General features: G+C 44.8%; 1 protein-coding gene across 1 annotated transcript in view; it reads left to right on the top strand.

Annotated features, from left to right (window-relative positions):
• LOC115166990 (FERM domain-containing protein 5) overlaps window positions 1–16388 on the top strand; it is a 147090-nt gene that overhangs the window by 113305 nt on the left and 17397 nt on the right. The window contains exons 2-4 of the mRNA XM_029720980.1: window positions 10566–10670; window positions 13951–13993; window positions 14156–14234. Coding sequence (XP_029576840.1) covers window positions 10566–10670; window positions 13951–13993; window positions 14156–14234 — 227 coding nt within the window. The remainder of the gene's footprint in view (window positions 1–10565; window positions 10671–13950; window positions 13994–14155; window positions 14235–16388) is intronic.

The following is a 16388-nucleotide window of genomic DNA, read 5'->3' as shown; positions in this document are numbered from 1 at the left end:
TGTTATTCAAATGAAAAGCCCAATGAATACCCACCTTTGTGTTATGATTTAACTCTCACCGCTTGTGGGACATTTATTTTGAAGGCACCTATAAATAACAATTGCATGAGGACAGACAGTGACAGGCAGGCTGACAGACACGTCATAGCTCGCTCGAAATTGCACAAATTTTTTTTTTCAAAGATAAAAAACAACATTTAAAGTAGACAATGAATGTAGAGTGTTCCAGCAAGAGTGGACATTGAAATATTTATTTATTGAGGAATCAGGGAAAGCTGTGTGCTTAGTGTGCAAATAGAGCATCGCTGTCTTGAAAGACTACAACTTGTCCCGACACTTCCAGATGAAGCATGCAGAGAAATATAGGAATATGTCTTCTGAGCAGAGGGCAAATGCATCGAAAGAGTTGCTTTCTCAGTTGCAAAAGCAGCAAGGACTTTTCACAAAACTGCATTCAGCAAATGACGGAATTGCGAGAGCTAGCTATGTACTGTCCCACAAAATTGCGAAGCATAGCAAGCCATTCGCTGAGGGCGAATTCATTAAAGAATGTTTATTTGACTCAATGTTTATTTGACAGCAATACTTTGCCCCGACAAGAAAGAGTTGTTTGAAAATGTTTCCCTGTCAAGACGAACAGTGACACGGCGTGTTGAGGACATCGCAGAGAATATGGAACAACAGTTGAAAGAGAAGGTAAAGGATTTCACCTATTTCTCCTTGGCCCTGGATGAGAGCAGTGATGCACATGACACGGCGCAGTTGTTGATATTCTTACGAGGCAAAACCCCAGAACCCCAGACTTTGAAATTACAGAGGAGCTTCAGTGTAGTCAATGAAGAGCACAACCACAGGGAAAGATTTATTGGAGGAGGGTAATAAGTGTGTGGCAAAGCTGGGACTGAGTTTTGAAAAGTTATCCAGTGTGACCACTGATGGGTGCCCAAACTTGACAGGAAAAAATATTGGCCTTTTGAAAAGGATACAAGAACAAGTAGCTGAGCTGAAGCCAGATCAGAAAATACTTTTCCTGCATTACATTATTCATCAGGAGGTGCTCTGTAAATGTGTTCTGAAAATGAGCCATGTTGTGGATACAGTCACTAAAGTGGTAAACTTCATAAGAGTAAAATCTTTAAACCACAGGCAGTTTGTCTCACTGTTGGAAGAGACAGAGTCTGGTCATGCAGATCTCCCCTACCTCCCAAACATGAGATGGCTGAGTTTGGGGAAGGTGCTTAAAATGGTGTGGGACCTGAAGTCGGAAATTGCTGAGTTTTTGCAAATGAAAGGAAAATATGTGGATTTCCCTCAACTGCAAGAAAAATAGTGGTTGGCTGATTTTGCCTTCACCGTGGACATCATGGCCGTCAGGAATGAACTGAATTCCAAACTACAAGGGAAGGGTCTTTTTGCACATCAGATGTACAGCCTTGTAAAAGCCTTCAAGGGAAAATTACTCCTCCTGACCTGCCAAGTAGAAGCCAACAATCTCACCCACCTTCTGACACTACTATTATTATTTGACACTGCTGGTCATCTATGAACATTTGAACATCTTGGCCATGTTCTGTTATAATCTCCACCCGGCACAGCCAGAAGAGGACTGGCCACCCCTCATAGCATGGTTCCTCTCTAGGTTTCTTCCTAGGTTCTGGCCTTTCTAGGGAGTTTTTCCTAGCCACCGTGCTTCTACACCTGCATTGCTTGCTGTTTGGGGTTTTAGGCTGGGTTTCTGCACAACACTTTGAGATATCAGCTGATGTAAGAAGGGCTTTATAAATACATTTGATTTGATTTGATACTAATCTGTTCCCTATCAGATGACCAGGGAGAGAAGTATGTGGATAATGCTCCCATTGACCTGCAACTTGAGCTTATCCATCTTCAGTCTGATGCAGTGATTGGAGAACTATTCAAAACAATGTCACAGACAAGGTTCTATAGATCCCTTGATTAACAAAACTTTCCAAAGATTAGGAGTCAAGCTCAGAAGATGTTTGTACTTTTTGGGTCAACCTATTTACAGTGCTTTGCAAAAGTTTTCATCCCCCTTGGCATTTTTCCTATTTTGTTGCATTACAACCTGTAATTTAAGTAGATTTTTATTTGGATTTCATGTATTGGACATACACAAGATAGTCCAAATTGGTAAAGTGAAATGTAAAAAATTACTTGTTTCAAAAGATTCTCAAAAATAAAAGACAGAAAAGTGGTGCGTGTATACAGTTGAAGTCTGAAGTTTACATACACCTTAGCCAAATACATTTAAACTCAGTTTTTCACAATTCCTGACATTTAATCCTAGTAAAAATTCCCTGTCTTAGGTCAGTTAGGATCACCACTTTATTTTAAGAATGTGAAATGTCAGAATAATAGTAGAGAGAATGATTTATTTCAGCTTGTGTTTCTTTCATCACATTCCCAGTGGGTCAGAAGTTTACATACACTCAATTAGTAGTTGGTAGCATTGCCTTTAAATTGTTTAACTTGGGTCAAACGTTTCGGGTAGCCTTCCACAAGATTCCCACAATAGGTTGGGTGAATTTTGGCCCATTCCTCCTGACAGAGCTGGTGTAACTGAGTCAGGATTGTAGGCCTCCTTGCTCGCACACACTTTTTCAGTTCTGTCCACAAATATGCTATAGGATTGAGGTCAGGGCTTTGTGATGGCCACTCCAATACCTTGACTTTGTTGTCCTTAAGCCATTTTGCCACAACTTTGGAAGTATGCTTGGGGTCATTGTCCATTTGGAAGACCCATTTGCGACCAAGCTTTAACTTCCTGACTGATGTCTTGAGATGTTGCTTCAATATATCCACATCATTTTCTTTTCCTCATGATGCCATCTATTTTGTGAAGTGCACCAGTCCCTCCTTCAGTAAATCACCCCCACAACATGATGCTGTCACCCCCGTGCTTCACGGTTAGGATGGTGTTCTTCGGCTTGCAAGCCTCCCCCTTTTTCCTCCAAACATAGTGATGTTCATTATGGCCAAACAGTTCTATTTTTGTTTCATCAGACCAGAAGACATTTCTCCAAAAAGTACAATCTTTGTCCCCATGTGCAGTTGCAAACCATAGTCTGGCATTTTTATGGCGGTTTTGGAGCAGTGGCTTCTTCCTTGTTGAGCGGCCTTTCAGGTTGTCGATATAGGACTCGTTTTACTGTGGATATAGATAATTTTGTACCTGTTTCCTCCAGCATCTTCACAAGGTCCTTTGCTGTTGTTCTGGGATGGATTTTCACTTTTCTCAGCAAAGTACGTTCATCTCTAGGAGACAGAACGCATCTCTTTCCTGTGCGGTATGATGGCTGCGTGGTCCCATGGGGTTTATACTTGCGTACTATTGTTTGTACAGATGAACGTGGTACCTTCAGGCGTTTGGAAATTGCTCCCAAGGATGAACCAGACTTGTGGAGGTCTATAATTGTGTTTCTGAGGTCTTGGCTGATTTCTTTAGATTTTCCCATGATGTCAAGCAAAGAGACACTGAGTTTGAAGGTAGGCCTTGAAATACATCCACAGGTACACCTCCAATTGACTCAAATTATGAAAATTAGCCTATCGGAAGCTTCTAAAGCCATGACATCATTTTCTGAAATTTTCCAAGCTGTTTAAAGGCACAGTCAACTGCATGTAAACTTCTGACCCACTGGAATTGTGATAGTGAGTTAAAAATTAAATAATCTGTCTGTAAACAATTGTTGGAAAAATGACTTGTGTCATGCACAAAGTAGATGTCCTAACCGACTTGCCAAAACTATAGTTTGTTAACAAGAAATTGGTGGAGTGGTTGAAAAACGAGTTTTAATGACTCCAACCTAAGTGTATGTAAACTTCCGACTTCAACTGTATGTATTCACCCCCGTTGCAATGAAGCCCCTAAAAAGATCTGGTTCAACCAATTACCTTCAGAAGTCACATAATTAGTTAAATAAAGTCCACCTGTCTGCATTCTAAGTGTCACATGATCTGTCACATGATCTCAGTATATATACACCTCTGAAAGGCCCCAAAGTCTGCAACACCACTAAGCAAGGGGTACCACTAAGCAAGGGGTACCACCAAGACCAAGGAGCTCTCCAAACAGGTCAGGTACAAGTTCAGGAGAAGTACAGATCTGGGTTGGGTTATAAAAAAATATCCAAAACTTTGAACATCCCACAGAGCACCATTAAATCCATTATTAAAAAATTGAAACAATATGGCACCAAAACAAACCTGCCAAGAGAGGGCCGCCCACCAACTCTCACGGACCAGGTAAGGAGGGCATTAATCAGAGAGGCAACAAAGATAACCCTGAAAGAGCTGCAAAGCGCCACAGCGTAGATTGGAGTATCTGTCCATAGGACCATTTTTAGTCATACACTCCACAGAGCTGGGCTTTACGGAAGAGTGGCCAGAAAAAAGCCATGGCTTAAAGAACAAAATAAGAAAACATGTTTCGTGTTCGCCAAAAGGCATGTCATGTGGGAGACTCCCCAAACATATGGAAGAAGGTACTCTGGTCAGATGAGATTAAAATTGAGCTTTTTGGCCATCAAGGAAAACACTATGTCTGGCGCAAACCCAACACCTCTCATCACCCCTAGAACACCATCCCAACAGTGAAGCATGGTGGTGGCAACATTATGCTGTGGGGATGTTTTTCATTGGCAGGGACTAGGAAACTGGTCAGAATTGAAGGAATGATGGATGGCGCTAAATACAGGGAGATTCTTGAGTCTTCCAGAGATTTGAGACTGGGACGGAAGTTCACCATCCAGCAGGACAATGACCCTAAGCATACTGCTAAAGCAACACTCGAGTGGTTTAAGGGGAAACATTTAAATGTCTTGGGATGACCTAGTCAAAGCCCAGACCTCAATCCAATTGAGAATCTGTGGTATGACTTAAAGATTGCTGTAAACCAGCGGAACCCATCCAACTTGAAGGAGCTGGAGCAGTTTTGCCATGAATGAGCAAACATCCCAGTGGCTAGATATGCCAAGCTTATAGAGACATACCCCAAGAGACTTGCAGCTGTAATTGCTGCAAAAGGTGGCTCTACAAAGTATTGACTTTGGGGGGGTGAATAGTTATGCACGCTCAAGTTTTCAGTTTTTTTGTCTTATTTCTTGTTTGTTTCACTTTTCATTTTGCATCTTCAAAGTGGTAGGCATGTTGTGTAAATCAAATGATACAAACCCCCAAAAAATCTATTTTAATTCCAGGTTGTACGACAACAAAATAGGAAAATTGCCAAGGGGGTGAATACTTTCACAAGCCACTGTATGTGAACAGACATTTTCAGTGATGAAATATAGCAAGTCAAGGCGCAGATCATGTCTTACTGACTCTCACCTCTCAGCAATCCTTCGCATAGCGATGTCAGAAACTGTACCTTTCCCTCCATGTAGTTCATTGCATGTTTAATAATGAAAATACCTACCAAAAGGAGAACATGAATGTGGTTTATTTCTGTGCATGTTAAAACAGTTAAATAAGTAGCATATCTGGATGTGGTTTACAGTACATATATCTGTCAACACAGTTATACACATGATGTATAATCCTGTAATATGATTCTGGCCTGCGATGGCAAAAATATAGCCCTCCATGGAAAATAATTGCCCAGGCCTGGCATAGACTGACTGACTGCAGCATCAGACTGGCTGGGGCTGATGTGGATACTGACTGCATCATCAGACTGGCTGGAGTTGAGGTGGATACTGACTGTAGCATCAGACTGGCTGGAGTTGAGGTGGATACTGACTGCAGCATCAGACAGGCTGGGGCTGAGGTAGATACTGATTACATCAACAGACAGGCTGGAGCTGAGGTGGATACTGACTGCAGCATCAGACAGGCTGGGCTGAGGTGGATACTGACTGCATCATCAGACAGGCTGGGCTGAGGTGGATACTGACTGCATCGTCAGACATGCTGGGCTGAGGTGGATACTGATTACATCATCAGACAGGCTGGGGCTGAGGTGGATACTGATTACATCATCAGACAGGCTGGGGCTGAGGTGGATACTGATTACATCATCAGACAGGCTGGGGCTGAGGTAGATACTGACTACATCAGACAGGCTGGGGCTGAGGTGGATACTGACTGCATCATCAGACAGGCTGGGGCTGAGGTGGATACAGATTACATCAACAGACAGGCTGGGGCTGAGGTGGATACTGACTGCATCGTCAGACATGCTGGGCTGAGGTGGATACTGATTACATCATCAGACAGGCTGGGGCTGAGGTGGATACTGATTACATCAACAGACAGGCTGGGCTGTGGATACTGATTACATCATCAGACAGGCTGGGCTGAGGTGGATACTGACTGCATCATCAGACAGGCTGGGCTGAGGTGGATACTGATTGCATCATCAAACAGGCTGGGGCTGAGGTGGATACTGACTGCATCATCAGACAGGCTGGGGCTGAGGTGGATACTGATTACATCATCAGACAGGCTGGGGCTGAGGTGGATACTGATTACATCATCAGACAGGCTGGGCTGAGGTGGATACTGATTACATCAACAGACAGGCTGGGGCTGAGGTGGATACTGACTGCATCGTCAGACATGCTGGGCTGAGGTGGATACTGATTACATCATCAGACAGGCTGGGGCTGAGGTGGATACTGATTACATCATCAGACAGGCTGGGGCTGAGGTGGATACTGATTACATCAACAGACAGGCTGGGCTGTGGATACTGATTACATCATCAGACAGGCTGGGCTGAGGTGGATACTGACTGCATCATCAGACAGGCTGGGGCTGAGGTGGATACTGACTGCATCATCAGACAGGCTGGGCTGAGGTGGATACTGATTACATTAACAGACAGGCTGGGGCTGAGGTGGATACTGATTGCATCATTAGACAGGCTGGGGCTGAGGTGGATACTGACTGCATCATCAGACAGGCTGGGGCTGAGGTGGATACTGACTGCATCATCAGACAGGCTGGAGCTGAGGTGGATACTGATTGCATCATCAGACAGGCTGGGCTGAGGTGGATACTGATTACATCATCAGACAGGCTGGGGCTGAGGTGGATACTGATTACATCATCAGACAGGCTGGGCTGAGGTGGATACTGACTGCATCATCAGACAGGCTGGGCTGAGGTGGATACTGATTGCATCATCAAACAGGCTGGGGCTGAGGTGGATACTGACTGCATCATCAGACAGGCTGGGGCTGAGGTGGATACTGATTACATCATCAGACAGGCTGGGGCTGAGGTGGATACTGATTACATCATCAGACAGGCTGGGGCTGAGGTGGATACTGATTACATCATCAGACAGGCTGGGGCTGAGGTGGATACTGACTGCATCATCAGACAGGCTGGGCTGAGTTGGATACTGATTATGTCATCAGACAGGCTGGGCTGTGGATACTGATTACATCATCAGACAGGCTCGGGCTGAGGTGGATACTGATTACATCAACAAACAGGCTGGGGCTGAGGTGGATACTGACTGCATCATCAGACAGGCTGGGGCTGAGGTGGATACTGATTCCATCATCAGACAGGCTGGGGCTGAGGTGGATACTGATTGCATCATCAGACAGGCTGGGGCTGAGGTGGATACTGATTGCATCATCAGACAGGCTGGGCTGAGGTGGATACTGATTACATCAACAGACAGGCTGGGCTGAGGTGGATACTGATTGCATCAGACAGGCTGGGCTGAGGTGGATACTGATTACATCAACAGACAGGCTGGGGCTGAGGTGGATATTGATTGCATCATCAGACAGGCTGGGCTGAGGTGGATACTGATTTCATCATCAGACAGGCTGGGGCTGAGGTGGATACTGATTGCATCATCAGACAGGATTGGGCTGAGGTGGATACTGATTGCATCATCAGACAGGCTGGGGCTGAGGTGGATACTGATTACATCATCAGACAGGCTGGGGCTGAGGTGGATACTGATTGCATCATCAGACAGGCTGGGGCTGAGGTGGATACTGATTACATCATCAGAAAGGCTGGGGCTGAGGTGGATACTGATTGCATCATCAGACAGGCTGGGGCTGAGGTGGATACTGATTGCATCATCAGACAGGCTGGGCTGAGGTGGATATTGATTGCATCATCAGACAGGCTGGGGCTGAGCCCAGTCACCCAGTGACTGAGCAGGCAGCAAGCAGCAGAGCATATTCCATTTTTCGCTCTCTGAAAAGTCTACAGTAGCGGGACCATTCCATTTGTCATGCGCTGCACTGCACTACAGGTTTCATTCCATTTGTCATGCGCTGCACTGCACTACAGGTTCCATTCCATTTGTCATGCGCTGCACTGCACTACTGGTTCCATTCCATTTGTCATGCGCTGCACTGCACTACAGGTTCCATTCCATTTGTCATGCGCTGCACTGCACTACTGGTTCCATTCCATTTGTCATGCGCTGCACTGCACTACAGGTTCCATTCCATTTGTCATGCGCTGCACTGCACTACTGGTTCCATTCCATTTGTCATGCGCTGCACTGCACTACTGGTTCCATTCCATTTGTCATGCGCTGCACTGCACTACAGGTTCCATTCCATTTGTCATGCGCTGCACTGCACTACTGGTTCCATTCCATTTGTCATGCGCTGCACTGCACTACAGGTTCCATTCCATTTGTCATGCGCTGCACTGCACTACTGGTTCCATTCCATTTGTCATGCGCTGCACTGCACTACAGGTTCCATTCCATTTGTCATGCGCTGCACTGCACTACTGGTTCCATTCCATTTGTCATGCGCTGCACTGCACTACTGGTTCCATTCCATTTGTCATGCGCTGCACTGCACTACTGGTTCCATTCCATTTGTCATGCGCTGCACTGCACTACAGGTTCCATTCCATTTGTCATGCGCTGCACTGCACTACTGGTTCCATTCCATTTGTCATGCGCTGCACTGCACTACAGGTTCAATTCCATTTGTCATGCGCTGCACTGCACTACTGGTTCCATTCCATTTGTCATGCGCTGCACTGCACTACAGGTTCCATTCCATTTGTCATGCGCTGCACTGCACTACTGGTTCCATTCCATTTGTCATGCGCTGCACTGCACTACTGGTTCCATTCCATTTGTCATGCGCTGCACTGCACTACAGGTTCCATTCCATTTGTCATGCGCTGCACTGCACTATAGGTTCCATTCCATTTGTCATGCGCTGCACTGCACTACTGGTTCCATTCCATTTGTCATGCGCTGCACTGCACTACTGGTTCCATTCCATTTGTCATGCGCTGCACTGCACTACAGGTTCCATTCCATTTGTCATGCGCTGCACTGCACTATAGGTTCCATTCCATTTGTCATGCGCTGCACTGCACTACTGGTTCCATTCCATTTGTCATGCGCTGCACTGCACTACTGGTTCCATTCCATTTGTCATGCGCTGCACTGCACTACTGGTTCCATTCCATTTGTCATGCGCTGCACTGCACTACTGTTCCATTCCATTTGTCATGCGGCTGCACTGCACTACTGGTTCCATTCCATTTGTCATGCGCTGCACTGCACTACTGGTTCCATTCCATTTGTCATGCGCTGCACTGCACTACTGGTTCCATTCCATTTGTCATGCGCTGCACTGCACTATAGGTTCCATTCCATTTGTCATGCGCTGCACTGCACTACTGGTTCCATTCCATTTGTAATGCGCTGCACTGCACTACTGGTTCCATTCCATTTGTCATGCGCTGCACTGCACTACAGGTTCCATTCCATTTGTCATGCGCTGCACTGCACTATAGGTTCCATTCCATTTGTCATGCGCTGCACTGCACTACTGGTTCCATTTCCATTTGTCATGCGCTGCACTGCACTACTGGTTCCATTCCATTTGTCATGCGCTGCACTGCACTACTGGTTCCATTCCATTTGTCATGCGCTGCACTGCACTACTGGTTCCATTCCATTTGTCATGCGCTGCACTGCACTACTGGTTCCATTCCATTTGTCATGCGCTGCACTGCACTACAGGTTCCATTCCATTTCCCACTCACAGCACTCCACTGAAGGGCCAATTGAATTTCTCACTCTACATTTCCTTCTCATCACTGTCTGCACCAGGTGTACATTGCTCCACTTTCACTCCATTTTCCACCTTGTCTACCTCTCCGTACTGCTTCTCTCCATCATGTCTTTTCCTCTGCAGTAGAGATTTCAGTGAGGCATCACAGATGGCTGTTTCTGCATATTAATATTTGATTCTCCTCAGATATGTCCCCAGGGTTGGTGAAATATTAACCATGTTCTGGTGTTATTGAAATCTCTTTTCTTTTGAGCCCAAAATCTTTGTACATGGTGTCTGTTCATGTCTTCACCCCTCTCCTCCTTAGCTCTTTGTCAGTCACTGTCTGTGTCGTTGCCTGGCTACCAACCACTGTCACCCCTACATTACTAACTAGTGTTGTTTTTCACGGTTGTACAGCGAGATGCATTACCTGGTATCTCCTCTACCTGGTTGTCACCTCTGTCACCCCTACATTGGTGACAGTAGTTGTCTCTCCTCAGAGTTATTCATGTAGTGTTTTCTTATGTGTTACAGCGCGATGCAAAGGGACAGTACCTGTTTGATCTCATCTGTCACCACCTGAACCTGCTGGAGAAGGACTACTTTGGCATCAGATATGTGGACCCAGACAAACAGAGGGTGGGTGGTGTCAACCGACAGGGAGGAGGGGTAACTCCCGATCTCTCTGTTTATGTCTGTCTATCTATCTCTTTCTTTCTGACTGTTTCTCTCTTAACTACCTCTCCCTTGCTGCCACTTTCACACTCTCTCCCTTCCTCCCTCTCCGCCCTCTTTTTCTTTCTTTCTCTCTTTCTTTCTTTCGCTCACTCTCTTTCCCATGACATCACACATATACCACTGAGCAGGCTATTTCTACAGTTTCTCCCTCTCTTCTCTCTCCTCCTTTCATGTGTGCCTGCAGCAGAGCCCAACCCCATACTTTACTGCGTCACAGCCTGAGGTTATTACTGTGTGTTAACTCTCTTGTCTGCACAGCCTGATACACACACACACCCGCACACACACAGATCCTATTCCCAGAGGAACAATGGTTCCGTGCCGATCAGAATCAGTTCCTGTTCTGTCTCTATCTCAACACTTTCAGAGATGCTAGTGTTGTTGTTGTTGTGAGGAAAAAACATTTGGTGGGATGGAGGGGGATTGACAGAGTGATGGAGGAAAGTGGTAGCACATCCTTCTGCCCATAAAGTAACCAGAAGAAGACAGCCATCTGCTGTCAGACAGACAGATTGGACAGGATCTCTGATTGGAGCTGTTGGGTGTTTCTTACTGTGAGTATTGAACTGGACCTTACTTGGAAACATATTCCCTCACCCTGATCTGTGGGAAATGCTTTTGTCAGGTGTACTTTATGTGTAAGAAAGCATCATTCTACCTTGACAGACTAATTAGTTACAGTACACATATAATTATATCAGTCTAACATTATTATCTATTCTAAACACGAGTGTCAAAATCACATTGTTGAGGAGCTGATACAATAATGTGAAATAGATCTATCTATCTATCTATCTATCTATCTATCTATCTATCTATCTATCTCTCTCTCTCTCTCTCTATAGATAGATAGATAGAGAGAGAGAGAGAGAGAGAGAGAGAGAGAGAGAGATTGTATTTAACTAGGCAAGTCAGTTAAGAACAAATTGTTATTTACAATGACGGCCTACCCCGGCCAAACCAGGACGACGCTGGGCCAATTGTGCGCCGCCCTATGGGACTCCCAATCACGGCCGGATGTGATACAGGCTAGTTCATATGCCTTGTGACCGTGATATATTGGCCTAAGGCCGAGACAATAAGAAGACACAGTGGCAGAATAAATTCAACCACACCTTTGTTTCATCACAAAACCTGAGAGCAACCTCTGTCCTGTGAAGTCCACAAAGCATATTGTATGTAACAAACAGTTACATGACCTACAGAATGGTCAAGCAAGTTAATGTTTCTGACATTTTCGGACTACTAAACAACTATTGATTTAGAACCACGGAGAGTTACTGCAGGTCACAGAGAAAACAGGAGCTGCCTCCACTATTCCAGCATCATTTCACCTTCAACATTTCACCCTCATCAAATCACCTCTGCCTAGTTTGATACAGTGACAACTAAAAGATACCGAACACAATTGAGTCCAATCAATGTACGCTAAATATGATGTGGCTGTTCTGATTTCTCTGTGAGTGTGTGTGTGTGTGCGTGCGTGCATCCGTGCAAGTAGAAAACACATGTTGACTCACCCTACTTGTAGAGAAACGCCAGTTCCATCCTCCTCTCTTTCATGTTGATGAAACGGTCTATGACTCTGTCATACAGTACACACTTTTATTTTTTGTTTTCCTAGGCAACCTGGCTAAAATGCTTGCTCACTAGCCTAACTTCCTTTCATGGGCAATGTTAGCTAGTTAACATTAACCTTCTACATCTAGCTACATATTGAACTTCCATCCTCTCAGGTCAGGGCACCATATATGAATTTATGGTTGGATCAGAATCTCCATCATTGGCCAGTACAGAGAATTACGTAAAACCACAACTCCAAATCCCTTTCTCCATCCATGGATAATTTAGGAAAGGTCCCATTTTAGCTAGCTAGCCACCGGAGGACAACAACATGAGATGCAACAATTCAAGTTGTTTCTGTCTATGACATGTTGCTCTCGTGATGTGATTGGCGTGAAGCCAAATCCAAACTGGCTTCCCTTGACAAATTTTTTTGGTGCACCAGGATCATTCACAGTTGAGCTCACTCAGTTTATTTCAACACTGATTGGCTATTATTTTATACTTTTTTATGAATGGAGGCCAAATGCTTGCTGGCTTCCCTTGCATTGAACGCTACAGGCGGCAACAATGTCATACTCTTTTTGACCAGACAGCATCAAATAGATGGCCTGCACATACAGAGACAGAGGGGCGCTGTTTCGCTCACTCGGATGCTTTCTCCGGTGAGATACATTCAGCCTTGCAAATTGAAGGAAAATTATGAAACACAGAGACGAATAGTCCATTTAATATATATATATATATTTATCAATATTTTGGGGAAGCCTGGCTTCTCTTGGCATCCATGAATACACGCCACTGGTGCCTTCCTCAGTCAGAGTCAGAGTACTTAACCCAGTCTATATTCACTGTCAGTCTCTTCTATACACCTTACAGATTGGCAGGTAGTTAGAGCAGTGTTTCAGGGTTTGATAGAAGGACTGTAGTGAGGGTATATGAGGCTTTGACAGACACAACTATGTCACAGTTTATCAGTGAAGCACTCAACCAAGCCCTCCTCTCCAGAGCAGAACCTCGAGGCCAGGGGAGAGACAGGTGAAGTCTGGGAGATATGAAGAACATCAACAAACTAGGCCAGTATCACCAGTGTAGTGTCATACCCTCCCCACTCATTTAATGTATTCCATTTTTCATTCAACCTTTATTCATACAGATTAATTGAGATAACATCTGTTCAACTCACCAGAGATGTTTTTTTCTCCTCCAAATGGTTATGAGCTGACAGACAACAAGCGTTTCTCTGAGTGTCCTTCCTCTAAAGCACTTTCCTTTCTTTCATCTCTATAAGAGTCACTGGGTAAGAGAGAGAGAGAGGGGGGGGGGTGATGAGGAGAGAGAGAGAGAGAGAGAGAGAGAGAGAGAGAGAGAGAGAGAGAGAGAGAGAGAGAATATAAACATCAGTGAGGTAGAGAGAACACAGCGTTAGGATGCTCAGTGGAGTTCTGTTCTAGAATTCCCTCCAGGTCGAGACAACAAGTCAGAATGCACAACTACTGAGCAATCAGACCACGTATTCTGTCACTAATGTCTAGAGTAGAGGCAGAGGGATACCAGTCAGGTATTTAGCGCCTAGAAAACACAATTTTTGACTGATTTGTTTTTGTTTGTCTTTCAGCACTGGTTGGGTTTTACAAAATGTATTGCCAAACAAATGAAATGTAAGTAGATGAATGCATGACCATGTATGACTATTGAATTATGCATGATGAAATGCAGTTGCGAATTTGATTGGGTGATTGAGTCGTTTGCAGTTACTACTAGTTAGGTCACAGTAACTACTATAAAAAGCCTCTGTTCTAACATGTGACCTCTCCCCCCAGCCCAGCCTCCATTCACCATGTGTTTACGTGTCAAGTTTTACCCTCCCGACCCGGCTGCCCTGAAAGAGGAAATCACAAGGTAAGAGACTAGAGACAGAGTCTGACAGGCAGAATGGAGTGGGCTTATAATAGAGGAGACTAGGGTGCCAGCCATGCACTGCTGTCAACCCAACCGGGAGGGAGGGAGGGATAGGTGGTAGGAAAAGAGAGTGTCGATTTTGCCTACAGTGGGTGCAATAGATTGGAAGAATTGTTTTGGTCCAAATGACGTTGGATTCTTCCAACAGAGGGCATTCACTCTCTTTCATCTGATTGAAACTTCTCATGTTGATGCTGAATTTTACACACATCTAGAATATCAGTGGTAGACTACAGGCATGAATGAGTGAGCACAAGCTGATTATAGGGGTATCAAAAGCCTATAGTGAATCCGTTTGTAGGAGGATTTAGACCAGATAACTCTTTCTTTAAGTTGCGATGTCAGGTCACCCTGTCTGCACAATGTGGTACTCTATCTCTGACAATCACACTACGGTGTAGAGGAGGAGGAAAGAGGGAGGAGGAAGGAGGGAGGAGGAAGGAGGGAGGAGGAGGAAGGCAGAACGGCTGCCTTCCTCACACTTCACCTAGTTAGGCTGTGTCCAAATGGCGTCCTATTCCCTATGTAGTGCACTAAGACCAGAGCCTGGTCAAAAGTAGTGCACTATATAGGGAATAGGGTGCCATTTGGGATGCAACCCTAGTCTCTTCATCATGCAATCTAGCCCCTTTCACTTTCCACTGCTTCCCATTGTCTCATAACCCCAGTCGGAGGTAGGGAGGGAGAGAACGCTTCCCAATCCTCCACCATCTGGTGATGCTGCCAGCAGCACCTTCTGTAAAGACTACACACACACACACACACACACTCACACACACACACACACACACACACACAAACGCACACATTTTACTGTATGATGAATAATGGTATTTATTGCTTTACTGCTCTTAGAGAAGATAAGCCACTGGTATGTGAAATTAATGCTGGGTAAGATATTCTAAAATGTGCGTTTTCTTCTGAGGCAACTTGATCTCATGAAACGTTCACATGAATTGCAAGAGCCTGAATAACAATCACATTCTCAACCAGAAGACTGAAGAAGGACTCTCCATGGACCACAGCTAAACTGATCTATAAACCCAAAAGCACATCTCTTGTGTGCTGGCCAAGTAACAGTCTGTCACAGAAGACTACAGTTAAACCAGTAGATCACGAGGAGTTAATTATACCTCAAATCATAACTAAATCACAGATGATATGTGAAATCATAGAGGACAGAACCAGGGTGAAAGATAATCATCACAGATCCACTCAGATCCACTCAGATCATGATAAGTGAAGTTCTATTTGAAGAGGAGGGTGGTACTGCAGTGTAGGAGGTAAGGATGTGGTTAACAGAGCAGGTTCTGAATGAGACTAGACAGGGTTATGTATTAATGATGGGGAGATGGGAACTAAAAGCCTGGGCTGAATCCAAAATGGCCCCCTATTCTCTATATAGTGCACTACTTTTGGTCAGAGCCCTGGTCAAAAGTAGTGCCATTTGGGACACAGACTGGTTTTCCATATATTTATTAGCTAGAGGGTATATTATGTTGCACCAGGCGAAGTCAGCAGCACTCTGCAGAGAGGAGAAGATGTGAAGGCAGAGTATAGAGTTGTGACTTATCTGACTTTACGTGTTCAGGTCTCAGGCAAGGTTAGGCTACTCATCACGCAAACAAGCTTGAGTCACAGAATTAAACCTCTATTGCATTACTTATTCCTTTCATCTCCTCGTGGGGCAAAGGGCCTATGTTGCATAGAGACACTATATTGCTTATGCTGCTAACCTGGTAAACCTGCTGAATGCTGATATACCTGCACCAAAACATCCCTGACAATGGCTATTTTCCTCTCATGTCTTAACACACCTGGACACATGGAGTTGCCTGTAACAGTTTTATCTATTGTGCCGTTTCCTTTCCAGCAGGATTCTAACCTATTTGATATTGAATTGGAGAGGAAGCCTTCTCCACGTTGTTTTGTCATCCTGTGTAGAACGACCCAGTAGCAACCAGGGGACTGTTTGTTTGACTCAAACTAGTAGAAGTGGAAAAGTTATTTCATCATCCTGCTTTATAGAAGTCTCATGTCGACAGATCTCTGAGGGAGAGAATTCTTCACTATCTCCTCAACCTGAGAGATAAA

Source organism: Salmo trutta, chromosome 29, assembly GCF_901001165.1.
Source record: "Salmo trutta chromosome 29, fSalTru1.1, whole genome shotgun sequence".
Lineage (NCBI taxonomy): Eukaryota > Metazoa > Chordata > Actinopteri > Salmoniformes > Salmonidae > Salmo > Salmo trutta.
This window is presented reverse-complemented; position numbering and strand designations above follow the sequence as displayed.